Below are 27,500 nucleotides of genomic sequence, written 5' to 3' on the forward strand. Positions count from 1 at the left end.
CCCCCTTCCCCCCAAAAAATCAAAACGAAACAAACAACAAAACCAACCCCCCCCCCCCTCCCCAAAAAACAAAAAAAAAAAAAAAAAAAAAAAAAAAAACAAACCAAAACAAACAAAAAAAAAAAAAAAAAAAAAACACAACCAAAAGCGAAAGACAAAAAACAAAAACAAAAACACAACAACTATGGAACAAAACAAGGAAACTTGAGTCTGTTGTGTTCACAAGAGGCTTTATTTTATCTAAATTATTCGTATACATACAAACTCTATGCCACGTCACGTAGCTTACAATACACCAATCATTAAAAAGGCCCTCCAAATCTACCACCCTGCCCCACTAATATCTCCTCTAACATAAATTGTGTCCATTCGTACTTCTAAGAACATTTAATAAAAAATAAATAATAAATTAGAAAATAATAATAAACCCAAACAAAAATAACCCCAAGAAAATAAGGAATCTTGTGTTGTATTCAATTTTTTATACATACTTACTCTATGCCAAGACACGAAGCTTACAATACACCAATCATTAAAAAGTCCCTCCAAAATCTACCCCCCCCCCCTCCCCCAATAATATCTCCTCTGACATAAAATTGTGTCCACTCGTACTTCGAACAACATTTCTTTAAAAAATAATAAATTAAAGAATAATAATAAACCCAAACAAAAAACCCCGCAAAAACAAAACAAAATAAGGAACCTTGAGTGTTGTGTTCACAAGAGGCTTTATCTAAATTAATTTTGTATTCATATGAACTCTATGCCATGTCACGTATCTTACAATGGCATCCATCATTGGAAAAGGCCCCCCAAACTCAACGTGCCGATTTGTGTGACCAACTGTTTCTAAACGGTGTTATGGTGGAATGGACCAAAATAATTTGCTTATTTCATGAGTTAAAACTCTGGAAAGACTCGGTATTTGAAAATTTTGGTCAGAAAACTCGTCCTTCAATTATATCGATCGATTTAAATGACCCTCGTCTTGGTAATAAACTTTCAAACATTGGGCCTTCCTTGAAGTCCCAGGGTTGAAGGTTTTTTTTTTTTTGTTGTTGCCAAGATGATGGTCATTTCCACCAAACAAAATTTGAAGGACGAGTTGTCCGACCAACGTTTGTAAATTCTTGTCTTTCTAGATCCCCCCTTCTACCCTCCGACGAACTCTAACATGCCATGTCACGTATCTTACAATGGCATCCATCATTGGAAAAGGCCCTCCAAACTCAACGTGCCGATTTGTGATTGTGTGACCAACTGTTTCCAAACGGTGTTATGTTGGGATGGACCAGAATTTGCTTATTTTTTCATGAGTTAAAACTGCCCTAATGTGCGGAAAGACTCCGGTATTTGAGAATTTTGGCCAGAAAACACGTCCTTTAAATTATATCGATTGATTTAAATGACCCTCGTGTTTGGATGAAAAACCCTCAAACCTGGGACATCGCTAGGTCGTCCTTAATTCCAGGTTTGAGATTTTTTTTCTTTTGTTTTATTTGTTTGTATTTGTATTTCCCAAGTTGAGGGTAATTTAAACAGAACATGATTGAAAGACTGGTTAATTGGCCAACGTTTGTAAATTCGTGGCTTTCTCGAGTTTTTATCCTAACTATAATATGCCGTGTCAGTAGATTACAATTGCATCAGTCATTGGAAAAGGCCCTCCAAACTGAATGGGACGATTCTTCTTCTTCTTCTTCTTCTTCTTCTTCTTCTTCTTCTTCTTCTTCTTCTTCTTCTTCTTCTTCTGCTTAACGCAAACACACACACACACACACACACACCACACACACAAACAGACACACACACACGAAAACCCAACAACCCCCCCCCCCCCAAAAAAAAAAAAGAAGAACAAAACCAAAAACAAACAGAAAACAAAAAGAACCACAAAACATATAACAAACAAAATCCCCCCCCCCCCCCCCCCCAAAGAAACTGTCAAACACCCCCCCCCCCCCCCCAAAAAAAAAAAGCGACAAAAAACAAAAACAAAAACAAAACAAAACAACACACAACAAACCAAAACATAGTGTCATAGTCTCAAGTGAGTAAAGAGCTACTCGACTATGCATAAAGATATATGAAGAATGAGGCCCCAGAATTTACTAGTTACTATAAATGAAAAACAATTAACGATTTGTTTACAATGAAATAAAAATAATGATGAAATTTAATTAAAAGAGATAAACAGTGATCGTGGCAGTTACAAATAGAGATATGAATATTTTACGTAACTTATGATAATATCTCAGGTTCGTAAGTTTACGTTTCCAGGCAGTTGATGGGCTTGGATGATCTATTCCTCTGATAACAGGATTGGACTCGTAAAATTCCACTTCCAGGCAATTGGTAAGAGGTTATAGTGTAGTACAGCGGGCTTGGGTTTGATCCTTGAAGATTATACAATCAAAGTTAAAAGCTCCGGCGTCTTAATGGTGTAGATATAATATCTACAAAGTCCCAAAAGATAAAAATCTTACAATATATATATAGGAATAGAGTGACTGGCCGTCCGGCATAGATTGTGGAGAGAAAGTGAGTGTCAAATGTTAGACCTATCAGCTTTTATAATAAGTGGCTACGTGACAGAATGTAGAACGAAAAGTATTCACTAATTAGAAATTAATTCGAGAGAAGGCTATAAAAGGAAAGACGATCTAATATTAGAAGGTAAAGTTTATCTAAGCCTACCGAAATATAACTGGAGTGAGATGAATTCAGTTCTTAATAAAATAAAATTTAATAAGATAATTGTGAACAACCTTTACTGTGACACCCCCCACCCACGTTTAAAATATACTCTTTAACCATTATGGAAAGATAGATTTTACAAACGGAAGTAAATTTACTTTCATGATACTCTAGCATTAATCCATTGTTATGATTTGTGCTACAATTAAATTATTTATTAACTAGACATGGAAATGTTTATATTAACGTAGGTATATGAATGGGTGACAATAACAATGAAAGATTGTGATTACAAATCATTGTGATGAACAACATGATGGCAATGTGATTACAAATCATTGTGATAAACAATAGTGATGGCAATGAAGCATGGTTTAAGTCGATGATATGAAGGTAATTTACTGAATGAAATGAATGAAAATGTAAATGGAATATTGACATTTCAATTATTAATCATAAATGAGTGAAAATTCATAACAATAATAGATAAAGAGAAGATTTCCCAAATCATGAATGGGTATGGTATATATATCCAAACAATACTCAATGTTACATTAAGTTGGGTCATCATGTTTACAAATAAAATTATCGAATTTGTGCGTTCTGATTTGGCATAATTTGCGAGGTAACTAACAGTATGCATGGGAGGTTAAGTTATACCCTTCTCACGTGTTTACACTAATCGAGAAAGTAGGTCGGCGTGAATATTTTCACAACCTGGTATGTGAGAGATACTGAAAGTGTAATTTTGCAAAAATAGACTCCACCTTAGTACTCTACTATTATTCATTTTGTTATTTCTTATGTACGTGAGTGGTTTATGGTCCGTTTCGACCACAAACTCTTTTAGCAGTAGATATCTGCTGAATGTCTTTAAAGCAAAGACGATGGCCAGTCCTTCACGCTCTATTACAGAGTATCGTGATTCTCTGTCCAATAATTTTCTGCTTGCATATAAGCAAGGCATTAGAGTTCCCTCATGCTCCTGTAATAGTACACCTGCGATGCCCTGATCAGACGCGTCAGTTCTTACAACAAATTCTTTTGGTATGTCGGGTAATTTAAGAATTGGTTCTGAACAGAGTAATGCCTTTAATTGGTTAAAGCTATTCTGACACACTTCTGTCCAAACAATTTTGTTCGGTGACCCATTCTTTGTCAGATTTGTTAGCGGTGTCGCGATGTGCGCGAAGTTGTAAATGTATTTCCTGTAAAAATTTAGGAGCCCAAGTACTTTGCGTACTTCTTTTTTTGTCTTAGGTGGTTGCAATTGTGCGATTTTTGTTTGTTTTTCTGTTTCGGGTGTCTGTGTCCCATGACCAACGGTATGATTGATCCTGCATTTGAAGCTTCGATATTAGTAAACATAGGTTGCGACACTGTGTCTCTATCAAAATACTTTTTTAGCGTATTTGCATGGAATGTCTTTGTTGTGTTGTTAATTTGAATCTCGTAATTAACATTAGATTTTACTGCTGTTATTTTGAATGGTCCTTTCCATGTAGCTAAAAGTTTACTCGAGTCATCGGGTAAGAGTATTAGTACTTTGTCACCAATCTCAAATTTTCTTGACTTGTTTTTTCGATCGGAGTATTCCTTGTATTTCTCTGCTTTTTTAGTGACGGATTCCTGTGCTAGCTTACATGTGTCCTCTACTCTGTCTTTCAGGTTTCTTACATATTCGTAAGCAAACATAATTTCGTTATTGTCCTCCTCATTCCCTTTACAAATGTCGGCTACTATATTGATCGGGCCGCGAGGTGATCTCCATACATCAACTCAAATGGGAGTAGCCTGTAGATTCTTGGGGTATTTCTCTATATGCAAATAGAATTGCTGGTAAGTATCTGTCCCAATCATCTGGTTTTTCTGCTGACACTTTTCTTAACATATTCTTTAGAGTGCCATTAAATCTTTCACAAAGACCATTTGCTTGGGGGTGGTAGGGAGTTGTGAATGAGTGTTGGATTCCCATGAGTTTCATGGTTTCATGCATCATATGTGATGTAAATTGGGGTCCATTGTCCGACAGTATCTCATTTGGTATGCCTATTCTAGTAAAAATTGTCATCAATGCTTCAGCTATGTGATCCGATGTAGTTGATTTCAATGCTATCGCTTCTGGCCACCTGGTTGCGTAATCGACTAGTGTTAGTATGTGTGTATGGTTTCTATCTGATTTTGTTAAAGGGCCTATAATGTCAATTGCAACTTTTTGAAAAACTTTTTCAATAACTGGGGTTGTCTCTAATGGCAATCTCGGTATTCTGCCTTTTGCGACTCTTCTTTGGCATGTGTCACAAGATTTCACATATTCTCGGACGTCTTTAGTAATTCCAGGCCATGTGAAATTCTCGGATATTCTCTTCAATGTGGAAGAGCTCCCAAGATGTCCAGAAGTTATTGAATCGGCGCTATCGCTATACCAAGGATTTTGTTTCTGTAAATACTCGGCGTGACCAGTTGTTTAGCTATTTTGTTTCTTTTCCTATGTAACCTGAACAGAATATCTTTTTCAATGATGTATTCAACTTTTGATTTCGTCCCTTTGTTTGCGATATTGAAATATGAAGTTAAAGTCGGGTCCTTTTTCTGTTCTTCAATGAACGTGTTCCTGTCAAATTGTTGTGGTTCTAGAGAAATAGTCATTGGCTTCTCTGTTGTCTTAGTCATCTTTCTTGTTTCTGCTAGACAAGCTGTTTCTTGGGTTAATGACCATTCTTTTACATCTGTTGGGTTGTCTTTAAGACCTTTTATATTGCCAACAATAACATCAGCGACGGGGTTGGGAAGTATACAGCATTCCACTATTCCTGTATAGTATGGGGTTTCTATGTACACATTAGCTGTTTCAAAGGTTTCGACTGTGCCACTGAATGTGATGCATTGTACCGTTTTTCCAGTTTTGTCTTCGTCATTGATCAAAGATGCTTTTATTCCTACTGTACTGCATCCTGTGTCTCTCAATATTTTGCAATCAGTTCCATTAGCTTTGCCTTCACAAAAAAATAGCGATCCTGATTTGTGAGTTTGTGTTAAAAGTGACATACCTTTCACGCAATACACATTTATATTTTCTCCTGACATTACTCGTATCTGATTGCTTACACTTGTTTGGAGTGATGCATTTGCAGTTTCTTTTGGTTATCCCACGATTTTGTAACATTTGTCTGCTGTGTGGCCTTTCATTCCACAATATTGACATTTAATTATAGGTTTGTTGGTTTTCTTATACTCAGTATTATTGTCAGTGCTATTTCTTGTTTTGTTTTGATAGGGTCGGCTATGGTCTCTATTGAACTGTTTGTTCCATGGTTTGTTACTATGATCATCTTGTTTCACTTGCGTGTTCCGAGTGATTGATCGGCTCGTTCTATTTGAGTACTGAACTTTAGGTGTACCTGGACTCTGAGCAGCAGCAGCGTAGTATGGTTCCTTCAATGTTCTGCTAAGGGGTGCAATGGATGTGCGCTGTTAAAGTTTTCTGCGTAGATTTTTAATTTGTCCAAGTTTTCTGGCTTTCTCTCTTTAAAGAATGCGACTAAATCTGGTTGCAAGCTTGATAGATTCGATTCTTCAGCGTGAGATAGTAAAGGCCTGCAAAGTCGTCTTGTTTTACGTTTGCCAACTCAAGCCACCGATTTAGAAATTGAGTAATTCGGTTCACGAATGTATTAAAGTCTTCTCCACTTTCCGGTTTTGCAGTGTGAAACCTTTCCTGGTAACCATCTTCTGTTAATCTAAATCTTTTAAGTAGAGCGTCTTTAATTTTTCCATAGTCATCTGCATCTTCAGTTGTTAAGGTATAGAAAACTTTTAGCGGTTCTCCAGATAAGCAGTTAATCAAGGCTGTGGCCCATTTGCTTTCTGGCCAACGATAACCTTTAGCCTGAACTTCGAATCGGTGTAAGAAGGATTCTAAACAGTCTGAGCGTTCATCGTATGTTGGCATGTGTGGAAGTTTCACGAAAAATTCATCACTATTATTATGTTTTCTTTCATGACCGGTTTTTGTTTTTTTCAATTTCCAGCATCATTTGGGTCCTTTTGGTTTCTTCTTCTGCTAAAGCTATTTGTCTTTTTAGTTCCCTTTCTTGGACTCTTTCTTCTCGTTCTTCTATACGTATTCTTTCTTCGTGTTCTTTTTCTTCTCTACGAATTCTTTCTTCGTGTTCTTTTTCTTCTCTACGAATTCTTTCTTCATTTTCTTCTCTACGAATTCTTTCTTCGTGTTCTTTTTCTTCTTTACGAATTCTTTCTTCATTTTCTCCTCTACGAATTCTTTCTTCATGTTCTTTTTCTTCTTTTACTTTCTCTTCGCACCATGAAAATATTCTTTCCTGGGGTATTTCTAAGTCCTTTGCGAGACTTAAGTATCTTTTATATGCTTCCATGTTGCAATAAATTAGTTACGATATTTTATATATATTATATTGACAGGATACTGTTACTGACTGTTTTATTTATTTACACTTACTGGAATGAACTGTTCTATTATTAGAAATCTCTCTCTCTCTCTTATTTCAACTTATTATGTATGTTGAATTTGATGCCTTTTATCGTTATATCTTATAAAGCAATGTGTCAATACAATGCGGAGTTATGACTTGTGTCAATAACAATGTGTCAATCGCGTGTACTCTAAACTATGTTACTACGAAAAATGTATCACCAATGTGTGTGACTCGTCGTTAGTTTGTGTACAATTATTCGCAATGACGCTAATATACTAGAGTATGATAACAATAATAGGATGCCAAAATAATCCCAAGTTATCTATCACTAAATATAACACGACGGCTAGTAGACTCCTTTTATTATTATTTAGTTTTTAAAGACTCACTTTTCAGAACATAATATATAAGTGGTTTTCGGTAACAGTAATATGCCAAAAATGCATTTAAAACAAATCACTATGCAAAACAAATCACGATGTCTATAGTTACCATGTGATGCCCAACTCATGTAAAAGAGAATAATGAAGGATATATCCACCAACTCAGTTCGTGGCTGGGACCTCTCTCTTGTTCAATGGTTGTTCAACAATTGTAATTAGGCATTGAAGAGTGTTTAACAGTGATGTCTGAAATACAAAACAATAAAATATCGTAAGATTTACAATAGTTACAAAATGTGTTCACAACACTGAGTGATTGGATGACAGGTGAATGAATCGTTATGGAATGTAAACATATTGAAAACAATTCATGAATGAGGCAAACAACAAAATGAAATGAGTGATATAATAACAAAGTGGACAAGGAATGAATGAATGAATGAAAAACTGAGTGAATAGATGAATGAATGAATGGATAATGTATGAATGAAAGAATGAAGGGAGGAATAAATGTATGAATGATTGGATAAATGAGTGAATAAACGAATGAATGGATGAATGAATGAATGAATGAATGAATGAATAAATGAATGAACAATGAATGAATGAATAAATTATAAATGAATAAATGAATGAAGGAATGAATCAATAATATGCTATTCAATTTGAATGAAAGAATGAATGGATAAATTGCTATTCCATTTAAATGAAGAAATGAAAAAGAAAAAAAAATTAATCCTGTAAATAGGGAGTTCAATTAAAATATGATCAAGTGGGGCAATTAAGAGTTTTACAATTTAAACTTTAAAGTTAGATGAAATAGATATAAGTAACTAAATAAATTCAATTCTTTATATGTGTCCCCTCCAAAATGTCATAGTCTCAAGTGAGTAAAGAGCTACTCGACTATGCATAAAGATATATGTAGAATGAGGCCCCAGAATTTACTAGTTACTATAAATGAAAAACAATTAACGATTTGTTTACAATGAAATAAAAATAATGATGAAATTTAATTAAAAGAGATAAACAGTGATCGTGGCAGTTACAAATAGAGATATGAATATTTTACGTAACTTATGATAATATCTCAGGTTCGTAAGTTTACGTTTCCAGGCAGTTGATGGGCTTGGATGATCTATTCCTCTGATAACAGGATTGGACTCGTAAAATTCCACTTCCAGGCAATTGGTAAGAGGTTATAGTGTAGTACAGCGGGCTTGGGTTTGATCCTTGAAGATTATACAATCAAAGTTAAAAGCTCCGGCGTCTTAATGGTGTAGATATAATATCTACAAAGTCCCAAAAGATAAAAATCTTACAATATATATATAGGAATAGAGTGACTGGCCGTCCGGCATAGATTGTGGAGAGAAAGTGAGTGTCAAATGTTAGACCTATCAGCTTTTATAATAAGTGGCTACGTGACAGAATGTAGAACGAAAAGTATTCACTAATTAGAAATTAATTCGAGGAAGGCTATAAAAGGAAAGACGATCTAATATTAGAAGGTAAAGTTTATCTAAGCCTACCGAAATATAACTGGAGTGAGATGAATTCAGTTCTTAATAAAATAAAATTTAATAAGATAATTGTGAACAACCTTTACTGTGACACATAGAAACAATTAAAAAACAAATCAAAAATAACTTTAGCTTTTTCCTTTTCTCTCTAAGATCTTAGAAAAGCTTGTTTTGAAACAATTACTGTCTCATCTTAAAAATAATTGTCTTGAAGAAAAATTTCAGTCTGCTTATAGGCAACATCATTCGACGGAAACCGCACTTGTTAGGGTTGTTAATGATCTCCTCTCTGTTATAGACAATGGTTCATGTTCTTTGCTGAATTTGCTTGACCTATCGTCTGCTTTTGATACTATTGATCACAATCTTCTTCTCAAACGTCTTGAAATTACTTATGGCGTGTCTGGTGCAGCGCTTGATTGGTTTAGGTCATATTTGTTTAATCGTAAACAGATTATTACGGTGGATGAATATAGATCGGAGGAAATCTTTCTTGATTGTGGGGTTCCCCAGGGTTCAGTACTTGGACCCGTTCTTTTTGTTTTGTACGTTGGCCCTCTGTCTAAAATCATCAGAAGTTTTGGTCTGTCTTACCATCAATACGCTGATGATACGCAATTGTACTGCGTTTCCAATATGAGAAATTTACAAGAAGTATCAGCCAATAGTAAAAATTGTATCCAAAGTGTTAAGAAATGGATGAATGAGAACAGACTGAAACTGAATGATGATAAGACGGAGGTGCTGTATGTGGGGAACAGGAAGTGGAAAAGTGAAACAGATTTGAAGTTGGGGGATGCCTCTATTCAAATTGTTGACAAAGTGAAAAAACTTGGCACATTCTTAGACTCTGGACTGTCGATGGAGCATCAGGTTAATAATTTGGTTAGATCTCTCTTTTTCCAACTAAAAAAGATTGCTTCCATTAGACGGTTCATATCTGAGGATGTGACCAAGCACCTGGTTGTGTCCCTCGTACTATCAAAATTGGATTATTGTAATGCTCTGTTGTTTGGCGTTTCGCAATACAATCTGAAACGTCTTCAGATTTTCCAAAACAGCGCTGCCAGACTAGTATTTATGAAGCGTAGGTGCGACTCTGCCGGACCTCTACTTCATGACCTGCATTGGCTGCCTGTTGAGAAAAGAATTAAATTCAAAGCTTGTGTTTTAGTGTATCGTTGTCTTGAAGGTACTGCCCCTTCCTACCTTTCAGAACTAATTGAAAGATATTCAAAACCCCGCCCCTTACGTTCGGCCAGTGATTCCACAAAACTAGTTGTCCCCCGAATTCGGAAAAATGCTGGAATGAGATCCTTTTCTCATTTCGGACCCTCTATTTGGAACGCCTTACCGCAGAGCATTCGTGAAAAAGAATCTTTGTCTATTTTTAAACGTTCGCTTAAAACATATTTGTTTCGATTTTAGTAGATGGTATGAGAAGCAAGATAGGTTTGGTTTGTGTTGTGTGTTGTGTTGTGTGTGTGTATGTGTGTGTGTGTGTGTGTGTGTGTGTGTGTGTGTGCTTGTGTGTGTGAATGAGTATGTTTCAGCCAAAGTAATTTGTAATTTAAGCGCTTAGAGTCTGGTGTCTCGGCGTTATAGCGCTATATAAGTTTTCAGCATTATTATTATTATTATTATTATTATTATTATTATAAAATATAGCGTAATGTTTTTTATACGCGGTCCCAAGGGATTAGGATCAAGTTCGTTATCATAGTATCCATACAGACAGAGACATGCCGTCCGTGAGGCCTTATTGCATTCATTTCTATTTCTTTTCAATAAATAAATAACAATGTGAAATTGAATTGAATGTAAGCTTCAATTTCATTACGAAAACAGAAAAAAATGGACGTTTCGGGTTTCCCCTTTAACAACAAACAGGATGAATGAAACACTACAGAGGAATGAGACACTACAGAGGAATGAGATTCGTCTGCAGTGTTTCATTCATCCAGTTTGTTGATAAAGGGGAAACCCGAAACGTCCATTTATATCTGAGAGAGAGAGAGAGAGAGAGAGAGAGAGAGAGAGAGAGAGAGAGAGAGAGAGAGAGAGAGAGAGAGATCAATGGCGATCGGTTCTTGAATTTAACGGTTTGACTGTTATCATTGAGGTCACGATAACACTCCTTACACGTGTCAAAATCTATTTTTAGTAATAACCGGATGTGTGCCCGAGAAAAGTAAAAATAATATTTCATAAACCCCTAGTTTCTTTCTTTCTTTCTTTTTTTTTTTTAATTCAAAGCATAAAGACGTCTCGTAATATTTTGTGTCCATTTTGATATCGTAAAACCGGGGTTCCCCTTTGACTAATTCGGTAACAAATAACAAATAAACATTGGCCGCACAGAGAATCACTTTTCTATCATTTATGTATTTTTTCTATTTTTTTTTAATCAAGAAAAATCTATTAAACTTTTTTGTCTTCCCTAGTTAGTCGATTTTTTGTTTTGTTTGTTTATGAAAACCAAAGCGTTTTTCAAGAGGGGGGGGGGGGGGGGGTCAAAGTGTTAACCGTGTTTGGCCACGTGAAGGTTCTATTTTGGACCCACTTTGGAAGTCTGGAAATTGGCCACGGGGAACTAACTCCGGCCATGGGGCAGCCAGAAGCCAGCAGCAGCCCCGATAATAAAGAGTTTCGTCCATCCAAGTTGCGGCCGAATTTAAATTAGACCGATGGGCAGTGAATTGGAATCAAGTTGGACAAAGACATGAGGATGTGGCTCGTTACCATGAGGATGTGGCTCGTTACCATAAGGATGTGGCTCGTTACGCATTATGTGTGGCTAGATTGAGTGAGCCTTTTCCACACTAAAGATACAGTCAGGCCATTTTACACTCGCAAAACGACTTTTTAACATTTTCTTCTCCCTGTTTATCTTTTAATTTTTTTTCTTCTCTCGGTGTATCTTAACAAAGAACAAACAAGACAAAAACACAAACACCCCCCCCCCCCCCCTTTCCCTCAACCCCAACTAAATAATAAGTGAGAATTTATATAGCGCTATATCCACTAAACGTGCTCGAAGCGCTTTACTTGGGGTGGTCCCTGGCTAACAGCTGCTCTGAACTTGAAGGACGAGACATGACGCCTGTTAGGAGATATTACATTTTCCCCCCGACGACAATGTTAACGACCAGGTACTCATTTTACACCTGAATACGGTTAGAGATTATGAGTATAACGTTTTTTCCAAGGAATCAATTATTCGCCGCTCAGAGCGGGATTTGAACACAAGTACACGAGAGTACGATTTCCTCGAACACACGGTTTCCTCGATTTCATTCGAATGTCCCGAGGTTTTTAAAATTTCCTTTACTGCTCCCTGTGTACGTTTTCCTCGAACTGTTTTTCATGTTCCGAGGAGTTCTAAGAGAAGATGTAATAGCTGTTTTCTATTAAAAAGAAAAAAGAAAAAGAGGAATAGGTGCTTTGTGAGTGTTGGACACACTAATTAACAAGTTACCATCACCTCTTTCGTTTTCAGTTTTGTGCTCAAGTTTTTTTTTTCTTTCTTTCTTAATGAATGAAAATGGGGAAGTTAAAGAGGAAGGAGATGTACGTGAGTGCGGAGGATGTGAGAAAGAGGAGGGGGGGGGGGGGGGGGGGGGGGGGGGGGGGGGGGGGGGGGGGGGGGGGGGGGGGGGGGGGGGATGGAGGGTGGTGGGTTTTTGTATTTTTTTTTAAAAAAATATGAGAAATATGTGCTTTGTGATTGTTGGACGGACGAATAGATAAGTTACCACCACCGAGAGAGAGAGATAGAGAGAGAGAGAGAGAGAGAGAGAGAGAGAGAGTGAGAGTGTGTGTGTGTGTGTGTGTGTGTGTGTGTGTGTGTGTGTGTGTGTGCGTGTGTGCCTGAGAAGATGAAGCAGTGTGAATTTTGTTTGAAGATGAAAACCTGGTCGTAACATGATTTCCTTTTGATGGACATCAACTAGATTTTGTATCTTAATTTCTTGCAGCCCGAGGCCGTATCAGTAGTGCTGGGCCGTAAATCAGTAGCGTTATATGGAATGACAGTACCAGGAGGTCATTGACACTGACTCACCCATTCTTCTTCTTCTTCTTCTTCTTCTTCTTCTTCTTCTTCTTCTTCTTCTTCTTCTTCTTCTTCTCCTCCTCCTCCTCCTCCTCCTCCTCCTCCTCCCCACCTCCTCCTCCTCCTCCTCCTCCTCCTCTCTCTGTCTCTTCCTTCTCTTTCATTCTTTTCGCCTATTGCAGTTCATTTTTGCTGTGCTTTTCTTCTTCTTCTTCTTCTTCTTCTTCTTTTTCTTCTTCTTCTTCTTCTTCTTCTTCTTCTTCTTCTTCTTCTTCTTCTTCTTCTTCTTCTTTCTTCTTTCTTCTTCTTCTTCTTCTTCTTCTTCTTCTCTTCTTCTTCTTCTCTTCTTCTTCTTCTTCTTCTTCTTCTTCTTCTTCTCTTCTTCTTCTTCTTCTTCTTCTTCTTCTTCTTCTTCTTCTTCTTCTTCTTCTTCTTCTTCTTCTTCTTCTTCTCTTCTTCTTCTTCTTCTTCTTCTTCTCTTCTTCTTCTTCTTCTCTCCTCTCCTCCTCCTCCTCCCTTCCTCTCCTCCTCCTCTCTCTCTCTCTCTTCCTTCTCTTTCATTCTTTCGCCTATTGCAGTTCGCAGTTCATTTTTGCTGTACTCTTCCCCCTACCCCCCCCCCCCCCCCCCCCCGCCAAGCGATTCTGTCACTAACTGAAGCCAACTAGAAAGGAGATGGGAAAGAAATTTGTTGGTTATTATTGATATGGCTCATTCATTCTGACTGATAATAATACACCGAGTTATGTGGAGTATGTATTTTTATTTTACTACTGTTATATAGATAGTTCGAAATTGACTTCATTCAGGACTTTGTTATTTTTTCATTTTTTTTTTTTTTTTTGCCATCCACGTACATGAGTAATTTTCACTGAAATGTATTAACCAGACTATAAACGTTCATGGTTACACACAGTTTTGTGTGTTGGTCCGTTATACTTTCGGATAGCAATGTTATGAGCTTCTTAGCCAAGCGCATACTATCTATAGGGAGAAGGGAGGGAGACGTAGAAAAAAATAAAACATTGACTAGGATGTAAATCCACTTAAGCAACATCGACGTATATGGAGTCGACTGTACTTGGGTATTGTAAATAATAATCGATTACTACAGATCTGCCTACTTGAAATATGAAAGATTCGTAGTTTTCAGGGGGTAAAAACACAGTTAGGAGACATGATAATTGTCTTTAAAATTCTCCAACCTGTCCATGATAAGTGAACATTATGCTTTTAGCTATTTAGTTATAGATAGTATGCGCTTGGCTAAGAAGCTCATAACGCTGAGGGACATCCTGACTCAGCGGTACGGTCTTTGTTTCCTACCCGAAAGGTACCGAGTTCAATCACCCGCCGTTGCGTTGTGTGGCCTTGATCAAGTCACCTCGCCCTAGCTCACACTTTGCGGCGCTGCTCTGCGGCGGACGCCTTGGTTATTCCAGTCTTCCCTTGGTATAGCAGACCCTAAAGACAAATTTCCCCTTCGGGATGAATAAAGGGAATTTTATTTTATTTATTTTTTTTTATTGCCATCCGGAAGTATAACTGACCAACACAAAACTATGTGTATCCTTAAACGTTTATAGTCTGGTTGATACAGTTTAGTGAGAATTACTCATAAACGCGGTTGGCAAAAAAAAAAACAAAAAAAAAAAAAAAAACAAAAAAAAACCCAAACAACCAACACCCCAAAACAACAACAACAACAACAACAACAACAAAAAAAAAACAGGAAAAAACCCCCCAACAAAAAAACAAAAAAAAAAAAAAAAACAATAACAAAGACCAGAATGATGTCATCTTTATACTATCTAGTGTAAATAATAATCAATCACTTTCCTGCGATAAACTTGTCTGTTACGTATTACGTGTTTCTTTAACAAACTATATTTGATTTTTTGTTTTGTTTTCAGTCCCAGTGTCATCGATTCGGGAGGTGAGGCAGGGCAAGACCACCGAAGCATTACGCAACAAGGAGATCCTAGGTTCGTACCCGGACGAGTGTTCCTTCTCCATCGTGTTCGGCGAGGATTTCGACACGATGGACCTGATCGCCGCCACCCCTGACGAGGCCAACATCTGGGTCACCGGCCTCACCTGTTTGCTCAACGCCAATAATAGAAATAGAGACTGTGAGTATATCATATATATATATATATATATATATATATATATATAATATATATATATATAATAATATATATATATATATATATATTGATCATAGTCGCCTCCTCCTCCTCCTCCTCCTCCTCCTCCTCCTCCTCGTCGTCGTCGTCATTCTTCTCGTTTGTATTGTTGTTTGTTGTTGTTGTTTTCTCTTCTTCCTTCTTCTTCTTCTTCTTTCTTCTTCTTCTTTCTTCTTCTTCTTCTCTTCTTCTTCTTCTTCTTCTCTTCTTCTTCTTCTTCTTCTTCTTTCTTCTTCTTCTTCTTCTTCTTCTCTTCTTTCTTCTTCTTTCTTCTTCTTCTTCTCTTCTTCTCTTCTTTTCTTCTTATTTTTTTTTTTTTCTTACTTTTTATTATTATTTTCATTTTTTTTCTTTTATTTTCTTCTTATTTTATTATATTTATTATTTTATTTTATTATTATTTATTATTATTATTATTATTATTATTATTATTATTATTATTATATTATTATTATTTTATTATTGATATTTTATTTGATTTTATTATGTTTTTTTTATTATTATTATTACGTTGCAAAAAAGCACAACTAGTTATATTAATTACGGCGTTTGGTTAGTATTAGACTCACTTGCATCATAAGAACGAACATTGTCAAGTCTTAAGCTTTTATAAAGTCACAAGAAGCCATTAATGGAAGTGTTGCTTGCTCAAAGTTCTAAGAAATAAATGATAATGAAAAAGAAATCTAATTGTAATTTTTGTTAAGTTTATTTGTCTTCATAAATTAAACTGTAAGTTTAGTCTGTTTTTCTCCATGTATTTAATTAGCGATTATAATCATATATTAGGACATATTACTTGTATCATTTTTTTTTTCATATTTTTATTCTCTTCCCCCCCCCCCCCCCCCTTTCCCCCTCATCTCCCTCCCCCCCCCCCCCCCTTACCAACCAAATTCCATGGATCTTTTTCCTCCTAATTAATCATGGACCCGTCGCTATCAGCTCCCTCTGTTATCGGAGACATGCAACGCATGAGGGATAAATATCCTTTTTTAAAAATAGCAATTCTCCTCCCCTCCCCCCCCCCCCCCCCCCCCCCCCCCCCCCCCAAAAAAAAAGCAAAACAAAAAACAAAAAAAAAAAAAAAACAAATAACAAACTAAACAAAATAAAACAGTTTTACGACATCGCCCAGGTAGTAAAATCTGGAATACCATATTTTTGTGGTCTCCATGTCGCATTTTACAGCTTAATCGTAAAACAAGGAAAAGGCCTTTGCAGACATGCCTACTCATTCGAAAAAATCCGGAGAATTACGACATTTTGGCTCCAATACGATTCAATAGTCTGATGTCACGCCTCCCGGCAACGGCGGCCATCTTGGTTCTAAACAAAGAAAATCATTCTTTTTTATTTTTCATGCTGGCTAGAACTTTTCATATGCCTTATGATCAGAATGTGTAAAAGTCAAACAAATGTATGTGGTTTTTTCCCCCTCTGGATACCCTTTATGCTCGCTGGAGAAATATTCATACGGGCGTCCGCCATTGTTCCAATAGTTTAGAGCCAGTGTTACTAAGTTACCATACGTCATTCGGAAGGAAGTGACGTTACGACTGTTGAAGAGTATTTCAGAACTTCATGAGCATCTCTAAAAGAGGAGGAGTTGTCGTACCAGTAAGGTCGTGGGTTCGAACCTTCATCAATCGCCGCTGCGAAGTTTTTATTCTCTGTTGTTGTCTTCTGGCACTTTCATACCCACTTCATTTCTTGTCTCTAAGCAAGTGAAACTTATTGAAAATGAAAGTTGATGCCAGACTACATTAAATTAAGTTAAATTGAGCTTTTATATAGCACAATATCCACTAAACGTACTCAAAGCGCTTTACAAGGGGTCCCTGGTCAACAGCAACATTCAACATGTAGGACGGGACATAACGCCTGTTAGGCGATGTTAACATTTTTTCGGACAGAGACAACGCTGTTACCGGCCAGATGCTCATTTTACACCTGAGTACGGTGAGAGAATGTGAGTAAAGAGTCTTTTCCAAGGACTCAACTATGCGCCGAGCGCGAGGCTCGAACCCAGGACCTTCCGATCCGAAGGCGAGTGTCATACCACTAGACCACATAGCCGCACACGAGTTCCAGAGGCTCGTCATATCCCCCCCCCCCCCCTTCTCTCTCTCTCTCTCTCTAGTTAAGTGAAGGGACTGCATTTATATAATTTATCTCCTAAGAATTACGAATTTATAAATGTCAAGCAGACAGATCTGGCCTTGGTGCTTTACGTTGTAAAACAAGGCTAAGATCCTTGGCGCGTTGATTCCCTATTCTGCTTTAGGGGGTCGTCACATTTCTACCCCCCCCCCCACCCTCTCTCTCTCTCTCTCTCTCTCTCTCTCTCTCTCTCTCTCTCTCTCTCTGTGTCTAGTCGTGCACATCAAAATGCTAGCATATTTTCTTTCTTTCTTTCTTTCTTTCTTTCTTTCTTTCTTTCTTTCTTTCTTTTTTTTTTCTTTCTATCTTCCCTATTCATTCCGTCCTTTCCCCCTTCCTTCTTTCTTCTCTTATATTTTTTCTTTCTTTATATTTTTCTCTCCCTTTTTCGTTCCTTCTTTCTTTCCCCCTTCGCCCTTCCTTTCTCCGTCCCCGCCACACCTCTCTGCCTCCCCATCTCTCTCTCTCTCTCTCTCTATCTCTTCCCCCTCTCTCCCTCTCTCTCTATCTTCCCCCCTCTCTCTATCTCCCCTCCTCTCTCTCTCCCCCCCTCTCTCTATCTCTTCACCCTCTCTCCCTCTCTCTCTCTATCTCTTCCCCCCTCTCTCTATCTCCCCTCCTCTCTCTCCCCCCCCCTCTCTCTCTCTCTCTCTCTCTCTCTCTCTCTCTCTAAGATGGGATGCTTAGTGCTAGTGTACCTAGCCGCTATTGAAAAATTCTTCTCTCTTGTTGTTGTCGTCGTCGTCGCCCCCACCGCCGCCGCCCACGTCGTCCTCGTCGTCGTCCCCACCACCGCCGCCTTCGTCGTCGTCGTTGTTGTCGTTGTGGTCGTCATCGTCGTTGTCGTTATCGTCGTCGAAGCCAGATGACATTATGATCTTCTTAGTAGAGCTGAAATAATGGCTTTAATTCTAATAGCTGGCCGAATATTGTTGTTTGGTGGGGACAGTTGCTATTTTTCGTGTTTTGAATACACAAGTTAAAAGTGCCTGTGTCTTTATGTATGTATGATGTGTGTTATTTGTGTGTGTGTGTGTGTGTGTGTGTTAGAGAGAGAGAGAGATGGAGAGAGAGAGAGAGAGAGAGAGAGAGAGAGAGAGAGAGAGATTAAACAATTGGGAGAGATAAAGTGAGAGGAGTGGGAAAGGGAGAGGGGCGAGAGAGAGAGAGAGAGAGAGAGAGAGAGAGAGAGGGGGAATGGGTTATCGGCCCTTCCCATAGATCACGTCCAGACCTTATCCTGGATCAAGGCATCGATGAAAATTGGATGAAATATATAAGTGAATAAACGAGAGAATAAATAGATGATCACCTCCCTCTGGCAATTCATTTGGTCACCCTGGTTTGTATTACTTCAACGTCCATCATCATCATTTGATTGACCAACCAAACTCTGATAAACACTTTTTTTCTGCATAAATTGTTATTTTGGCCATAAAACTTACATCTCAATCAATATAGGTTAAAATACCCTTTTCACCTTGACCCCCCCCCCCCCCCAACACACACACACACACACACACACACACACACACACGCAATGAAAAGGAAAACACAACAAATAGCAATTATAACCAACCAACAAACCAACCAAACGACCCAATAATCAACCAGTCAACCAACCAAACAACTAAACTAACAAACCAAAAAAAAACAAACAACGAAACAAATCCCAAACGAAACAACAACAACAACAACAACAATAATAATAATAATAATAATAATAATAATAATAATAATAATAATAATAATAATATAATAATAATAATAATAATATAATAATAATATAATAATAATAATAATAATAATAATAATAATAATAATAATAATATAATAATAATAATAATAATAATAATAATAATAATAATAATAATACACATTTATACAGCGCTCATTCTCGTGTAAAACACAAACTCTGGACACTTTACAATATAAATGATCAATTTTAAGTGGAAAAAAAACACACAAAAAAAAACGTACAACGTACGAAACCCCCCCCCCCCAAAAAAAAAAAAAAAAAAAAGAAAAGCAAACACAAAAAAACAACAAAGAACAACCAAAAAAAACCAAACAAACAAAAAACCCACAACAAACCACACAAAAAAACCCCAGCAAAAAAAAACCAAACAAACAAACAAACAAAAAACCCACAACAAACCGCACAAAAAACTCCCAGCAAAAATAAAAAATTAAAAAAAAAACACAAAAAAAAAAACGAACCCCCCCCCCCAAAAAAAAAAAAAAAAAAAAAAACAAAAAACAAAAACAAAAGAAAAAAAAAGAAAACAAACAAAAAAATAATTCCAAAAAAACAAAACGTTTTGACGCAACATGAATTGGTTTTCACCTTAACCGTTAATCACCTGGCTGCTGGAGCTGTTCCAGTCTGCTGTCAGCGCTGACGTGGACGACAATATGCTGGAAGAGACGAAGGTCGTGGCCCTCATGAAGCGCATCAACACCACCATCACCACCTCTGTCATCTGCCAGAAGCTAAAAGTAAGTACGGTACATACATACAGTATTAGGAGCTGGGATAGAAATATTGTTAAAAGTAAGTACGGTACATACATACAGTATTAGGAGCTGGGATAGAAATATTGTTAAAAGTAAGTACGGTACAACATACAGTATTAGGAGCTGGGATAGAAATATTGTTAAAAGTAAGTACGGTATATACAGTATTAGGAGCTGGGATAGAAATATGTTAAAAGTAAGTGCGGTATATACAGTATTAGGACCTGGGATAGAAATATGTTAAAAGTAAGTACGGTATATACAGTATTAGGACCTGGGATAGAAATATGTTAAAAGTAAGTACGGTATATACAGTATTAGGACCTGGGATAGAAATATGTTAAAAGTAAGTACGGTATATACAATATTAAGAGCTATGAAAGAAGTATATTAAAAGTAAGTAGCCTAATATACAGTATTAAGAGCTATGATAGAAATATGTTAAAAGTAAGTACGGTACAACATACAGTATTAAGAGCTATGATATAAATATGTTAAAAGTAAGTACGGTATATACAGTATTAAGAGCTATGATAGAAATATGTTAAAAGTAAGTACGGTATATACAATATTAAGAGCTATGAAAGAAGTATATTAAAAGTAAGTAGCCTAATATACAGTATTAAGAGCTATGATAGAAATATGTTAAAAGTAAGTACGGTACAACATACAGTATTAAGAGCTATGATATAAATATGTTAAAAGTAAGTACGGTACAACATACAATATTAGGAACTAGGATAGAAATATGTTAAAAGTAAGTACGGTAACACAGATTGCAGCTTTGGTGAATGAAATGTACATATAGAATAATAACGTCTCGCTTAGAGCACATTTTGGTTGGTATTGCGTTACAGATGAAGTTTTCGTTTCTTTATTATTTTTTGTTGTTGTGGGGGGTTTTTTTTTTGGTTCTTTTTTGTTTTTTTTTTAATTTATTAATTTAATAGTAATTTATGACCAAAGGGTCAAATTATGTTGAGGTGATATAGATGATTAAAAAAAAATGAATGTAGTTAGGAATAAGAAATTTGAGTAATGTTATATATTTCATATGGCAATGTATATGGTTTCTGAGACAGACAAAATAAAAGATGACACACAAGAATCGTGAAACAGTTAATTTACAAATTCTGCCTACTGCTCGCCAAAACTTACAAAATCTTTCATTCACATTTTCACAAATTTTCATTTATAATTAATATTTCCATTTATTTTTGTTTTTGTTTTGTGTTTGTTCCAGGAGCTGGAGATAAAGAGAGGGGAGGGTAAGAGAGGCCGACTGAGTAGTGAAGAATTCATCTCGCTGTTCAAGGAAGTGTCCACTCGACCAGAAATCTATTTTCTTTTAGTCAGGTAATAGCATTCAATAGTCTGATGTCACGTCCGCCCAGCAATCAGCAGTTTGGTTCTCAACAAAGAAAATCAGTACTCTTTATTCTTCATGCTGGCTTGAACTTTTTTACATGTCATGTGGTCAGGATGTATTAAAGTCAAAACATGATCAGATTTATAGTGATTTTCTCCTCTGGATACACTTTTATGCTCTTTAGAGAAATATTTCATAAGGGCGGTTATGGAGATAATGGCATTCTCCGTTAGAACCAGTTGCTATGCGTCAGGGAAGTGACGTCACCACTCTTGAACCCTGTAATGCTGTAGGATATTAATAAATAAATTAAAATTCCCTATATTCATCCCATAGGGGAAATTTGTCTCTAGGGTCTATTCCAAGGGAAGACTGGAATAACCCAGGCGTCAGCGGCAGTGCAGTGCCACAGAGCTAGGGCGAGGTGACTTGCTCAAGGCCAAACAGCAGGTATTCGAACTCAGTACCATTCGGGTATGAAGCAAAGACCACACTGCCCCTAAGGAACTGTATTACTAAGATGATCGGGGGTCCTAGCAGCTGACAGGACCAGGTGGAGATCCCTTGCATCGTCTTAACTCACTCAACCCTAACACCGACTATATCCGTAGTTAATCACTCAACCCTAACACCGACTATATCCGTAGTTAACTCACTCAACCTTAACACCGACTATATCCGTAGTTTACCCGGGTTATTTTTACCCGATGACTATTTATTACATTTTTATGAGACAAATTATAGGCGTACTATCAACGCTAATGTTTTTAGTTTTTACATGTTTATGGTAGTTGAATAAAACTATCTATGTACATGCTCATTTTAAACACATTTTTCCAATTTTGAAAAGTAGAAAAAATCTCTAGGATTGATTGAGTTAAGGGCCGGAGAGGATTGAGTCAGTGAGTGAATTAAAGGGAGGTTTAGTGTCCGTAGTAAGAATGGCGCTTAAAAGGCAATTGTTCAACGTTTTCCTCCCTTTTCACGTTTTATCACCATCAGTACTGATTGATAAATTACTTTACTCTTTCAATTTTTTGTTTCTACCGTTATTTTCGTCATCAGATATGCAAGCAACACAGATTACCTGTCAACAGACGATCTTCTCCTTTTCCTGGAAGCAGAACAAGGGGTGAGTTTTTTTAAAATAGTAAATATCTCAACACTAGAAAGGTAGAGAGCAGTGGGGAGGGTTGCTGTCTGAAGTCTGGGATTGTAAAAATACTAACAAAAATGTGAAAATGGAAAGAAAATCTTTGAATGAGAACGGTACAAGTATATATCTCAACACTAGAAAGGTCGAGAGCAGTTTGGGGCTGGGGTTGCGGCTGCAGCCTGTCTGGGATCGTGAAAATACTAACAAAACATGTGAAAATGGAAATGGAAAGAAAGGCTTCGAATTAGAACCGTAAAGACAATGGACGTTTCGGGTACAAACTCTTCGTCAGTAAAACAGCTAACAGATAAAAGTTGAACAAAACAAAAAACAAAAAAACCCAAAAAAAACCCCAAAAAAACCAACAAAATAAAATGTATTAAGAATCGCGGGTGCGGAGAATGTTATCATTGTAAGAGAAATTTAAAAGAATTTTATATATATTATACATAATTATACTTTTTTTTATTTTATATGTTTTTAAATTTTGGTGTAGAAATGATCACATTGTAATTGAACCATCCTGTATCTGCATCCATTGTTTGCTGTAGTGGCTGTTTGATTAAATCAAGTGTTGATTCCACGGGGCCATTGATATTAATATTTGTCCAAAGGAAAAGGTGTCAATCAGAAATGTTGACCGATCTTGATTGCAATTAGTGTGAAAGATGCAAAGCAATAACGATTCATATTGTCTTCCATAATCCAGCCATCCCCCCCCCAAAAAAAAAAATATGTATAGATATATCGTTTTTGCTTTTGTTGTTGAGAAATTAAAGGAATGAAAATATAATTAGATAAAATAGGCGTGTAATGAAATAATATAAGAAAACAAAACAAAATAAAATATGGAATAAATAAAATTGGATGAAATTAAATGAAATATAATTAGATAGGATAAAATAAAATGAAACACAATTGAATAGGATCAAAGAAAATTAACTTCAATTAATAACCTGAGCTAAACGATTAAAATGAGATAAAATAATTTGAAACCAAAAACCAAAAAAAAAAAAAAAAAAAAAAAAAAAAAAAAAAAAAAAAAAAAAAAAAAAAAGAAGAAGAAGAAACAAACCCCCCCCCCCCCCCCCCCAAAAAAAAAAAACAAAATTAAACAAAAAACAAACAAAAAATACAACAACACAAGCCCCCCCCCCCCTTCCCCCTCTTCCAAAAAACAAAAAACAAAAACAAAAATACATACAAAAAAAAAAAGCAACAACAACAAAAAAAAAAACCCCAACAAAAACCAAAGTAAAAAACAAAAAACAAACCAAACTACCAAAACAAAATAGACAACAAAAAAGAAAAAAAAAGAAAAATAATCAAACACATAAAAGAATAACATAGGAAAATGAAACATAAAGAAACAAAAAAAAAAAAACATAATGATGCTTGTTTAGGGATAGTGATGTAGTTCAATATTTAAAGAATCTGTGTTAATTATGTTTGTTTTCTTTTTCACCTATGTGTGTACATAGTAATATTATTGCACGTATGGCGGCCCAGCAAATGCTTGTTTAACATTTGAGTAATGGATTATATGCGATTGATTCTTTCATGTCTTTGTATTTATTCAATGATTTATTCTTATCGTGCTCAATAACACATACTTATTGGACATGATAGAAATATAACGAGTTTAATAAAAGCAAAGAAATGAAAGAGTAATATGTTTATTCTAACCGTCCAAGAAAGATTGTTATTAGATATTTCGTAAGCAAATGGTATGATATAAGTACTTCTATTCACCATAATTTGTATCTTTCTCTTCCTGCTTGAATGATAGTTTGTTGTCCAAAAACTAAACACGTTGGATTTGTATTCATGCGCACCAAAATATTATTTATAATTACCAATCAGGCTGTCTTTTACACCTAATTTCACACCAATAAAATGTGCGAAAATATTCTGCAATCATTGAATAATTTTTTTTATATTCTTGCTATATAAAGGCTCAATTAAGATATCACTGCAGCTTGAAACAGACTTAATAATAAGTAAAATGCGGCTATGTGGTCTAGTGGTATGACACTCGCTTTTGGATTGGAAGGTCCTGGGTTCGAGCCTCCCTCGGTGCATAGTTGAGTCCTTGGAAAAGACTCTTTACTCACATTCTCTCACCTTACTCAGGTGTAAAATGAGTACCTGTACGTTTACAGCGTTGTCTCTGTCCGAAAAAAAAAAAAATTAAACATCGGCCTAACAGGCGTCATGTCATGTCCTAAATGTTAAATGTTGCTGTTGGCCAGGGACCCCTTGTACAAGACAAATTAATATTAATATTTGTCCAAAGAAAATGTGTCAATCAGAAATGTGTTGACCAACCTTAATTGCAAGGGGAGATAATTAGTGTGAAGGATGCAAAGCAATAACGATTCATATTGTCTTTCATAATCCAGCCCCCCCCCCCCAAAATATGTATAGATATATCGTTTTTGTTTTTGTTGTTGAGAAATTAAAGGAATGAAAATATAATTACGTAAAATAGGCGTGTAATGAAATAATATAAGAAAACAAAACAAAATGAAATATGGAATAAAGAAAATTGAGCACTTTGAGCACATTTAGTGGATATTGCACTATATAAAAGCTCATTTTATTTTTTTTTTAATTGCAAACCTTTTTCATTCTTCTTCTTTCCTCAGATGCAACGAGTGACCAAGGACAAGTGTCTAGACATCATCAATAGGTTTGAACCGTCCAAGGAAGGCAGAAGGAAAGGTCAACTGGGCATTGATGGTAAGTCGGGGAAAGTCCTTCGGAGCCACTGGACCCATGATGCCAGAGTTTATCCCGGTTTTTATAGCGTGAAACGGTCGAAAGCAATTGCTTGCTACCCTTTGGAATAGAAAAATCCTGATTTAAGAAGAAAAAAAGTCTGATCCCATTTTACTGGCATTTTTTTGTGGGTTGGCAGCTCTGTAGCTCCCATCACCATCACCATCACCGTCACACAAGACCCCCTTTTCCTCCCTTCTCTAGACCCATAGATAACACAGTAGGTCCTAGTGGTCTGTGTCTAGACCCGAGTAAGTCCAAGTAAAGCAGGGAGGACTGAGACAAGAATTACTGCAGGGGGCGTGGCTAGTCCATTTATTTCCACCTTAACTCTCTCATTTCCCCCTCGGTGATTTCCCCCTTAATACGCTTTACCTCCCCTTCCTCCTTGTGCCATTTCAGTCAGGAGACGTCATCCACCCTCAACCTCCTGTAACTTAATTCATCAACAAAACACTGTCTTGACACATTCATTTGGAGTTTGTTTCCTTATTTGTTTTTATGTCAAATCAATCGAAGAGTGTGTGTGTGTGTTTCTATGTGTGTGTGTCAGTGTTTGTGTCTGTGCTTCCCATCAAAAAGTTTTTTTTTTTTTTTCCATTTTCACCTTTTCGTTAGTGTTTTCACGATCCCAGGTTTCAGCCCCCCCCCCCCCCCCTTTAAGCTCTTTAAAATTCCTTCCTATAATATTTTTGTCGTAAGAGTCAAATTTATAATGGAAAAGAAAAAGATGGTTGTATTTTTTACTTCAGGGATAGAAAAATCCTGATTAAAGAAAAAAAAAAAGTCTCATCCCATTTTACTGGCATTTTTGTGTGGGTTGGCATCTCTGTAGTTCCTACTACCATCACCATCACAAATTCTCCGTTTTTCCTCCCTTCTCTAGACCCATAGATAACACAGGTCCTAGTAGTCTGTGTCTAGACCCGAGTAAGTCCAAGTAAAGCAGGGAGGACTGAGACAAGAATTGCCGCAGGGGGGCGTGGCTAGTCCATTTATTCCCACCTTAACTCTCTCATTTCCCCCTCGGTGATTTCCCCCTTAATACGCTTTACCTCCCCTTCCTCCTTGTGCCATTTCAGTCAGGGGACGTCATCCACCCTCAACCTCCTGTAACTTAATTCATCAACAAAACACTGTCTTGACACATTCATTTGGAGTTTGCTCCCTTGTTTGTTTGTTTTTTATCTTATGTCAAAGCAATCGAGAGAGAGAGAGAGAGAGAGAGAGAGACAGAGAGAGAGAGAGAGAGAGAGAGAGAGAGAGAGAGGGGGAGTAGCTTTGATACTACGCCTATAATTTGTCTCAGAAAAATGTTAATAAATAGACATGTGGTAAAAGTAACCCCGGGGTATACTACGGATATAGGCGGTGTTAGGGTTGAGTCTAGTGAGTTAAAATTGATTTTTTCCCCTCCATTTTTGAATGATACCGTTTTCATAGGATGGGTCACACATTTATCCAACACCCTCTCTCTTTTAATCAAAATATAACCGGATAGAACGCCATCCTCTTCCACCCACGTTCCATAGGACGGGTCACGAATGTCTTATAATCAGAATATAACCAAATAGAATAGCCTCCCCCCCCCCCTCCTTCTTCCTCTTCCCCCCCCCCCCCCCCTAGCCTGACGCATAGATCTAAAGTAATTTTACTCCAATCTGGTTACACGTAACGGAATGAACTGATTATTGGATTAAATCGGCATGCCTTTATCTCAGTTACTGTGAGACTTCAGCACACTCGTCTGTCTGTCCGTCCGTCCGTCCGTCCTCGCCGATCGCTCGCGTCCATAGTTCCGCAAAATTCTAAATTCTAAATTGAGTTTTTATATAGCGCAATATCTACTAAAGCGCTTTACAAAGGGTCCCTCGCCAACAGCAAACATTTAGGACGGGACATGACGCCTGTTAGGCGATATCATATTTTTTTTCCGGACAGAGACATCGCTATTAACGGCCAGGTACTCATTTTACATCTGACTACGGTGACTACTACTCCACAAGCACCGCAAAAATAACGATAGATGCAACATTTCTCGCTTTATGTCATAAGTTTAGCTTAAAATTTATTTTTTTTTTCAATTTTTTTTTAATGTTACCGTTTTCATAGGACGGGTCACAAATGTCTTATAATCAGAATATAAGCAAATGGAACGGCCTCTTCTCTCTCTTTCATCCCCCCCCCCCTTTCCCCCCTTAGCCCGATGCAAAG

General features: G+C 36.8%; 1 protein-coding gene across 2 annotated transcripts in view; it reads left to right on the forward strand.

The window, feature by feature from the left end:
* LOC144978791 (inactive phospholipase C-like protein 1) overlaps positions 1–27,500 on the forward strand; it is a 241,163-nt gene that overhangs the window by 153,033 nt on the left and 60,630 nt on the right. For both annotated transcript variants that reach the window (XM_078925284.1, XM_078925285.1), the window contains exons 3-8: positions 15,025–15,243; positions 16,246–16,285; positions 19,827–19,962; positions 21,224–21,336; positions 22,415–22,481; positions 25,154–25,247. In XM_078925284.1, coding sequence (XP_078781410.1) covers positions 15,025–15,243; positions 16,246–16,285; positions 19,827–19,962; positions 21,224–21,336; positions 22,415–22,481; positions 25,154–25,247 — 669 coding nt within the window. The remainder of the gene's footprint in view (positions 1–15,024; positions 15,244–16,245; positions 16,286–19,826; positions 19,963–21,223; positions 21,337–22,414; positions 22,482–25,153; positions 25,248–27,500) is intronic.

This window comes from Berghia stephanieae, chromosome 8 (genome assembly GCF_034508935.2).
Source record: "Berghia stephanieae isolate SIO BIC M18660-M18661 chromosome 8, UCSD_Bste_1.3, whole genome shotgun sequence".
Taxonomy (NCBI): domain Eukaryota; kingdom Metazoa; phylum Mollusca; class Gastropoda; order Nudibranchia; family Aeolidiidae; genus Berghia; species Berghia stephanieae.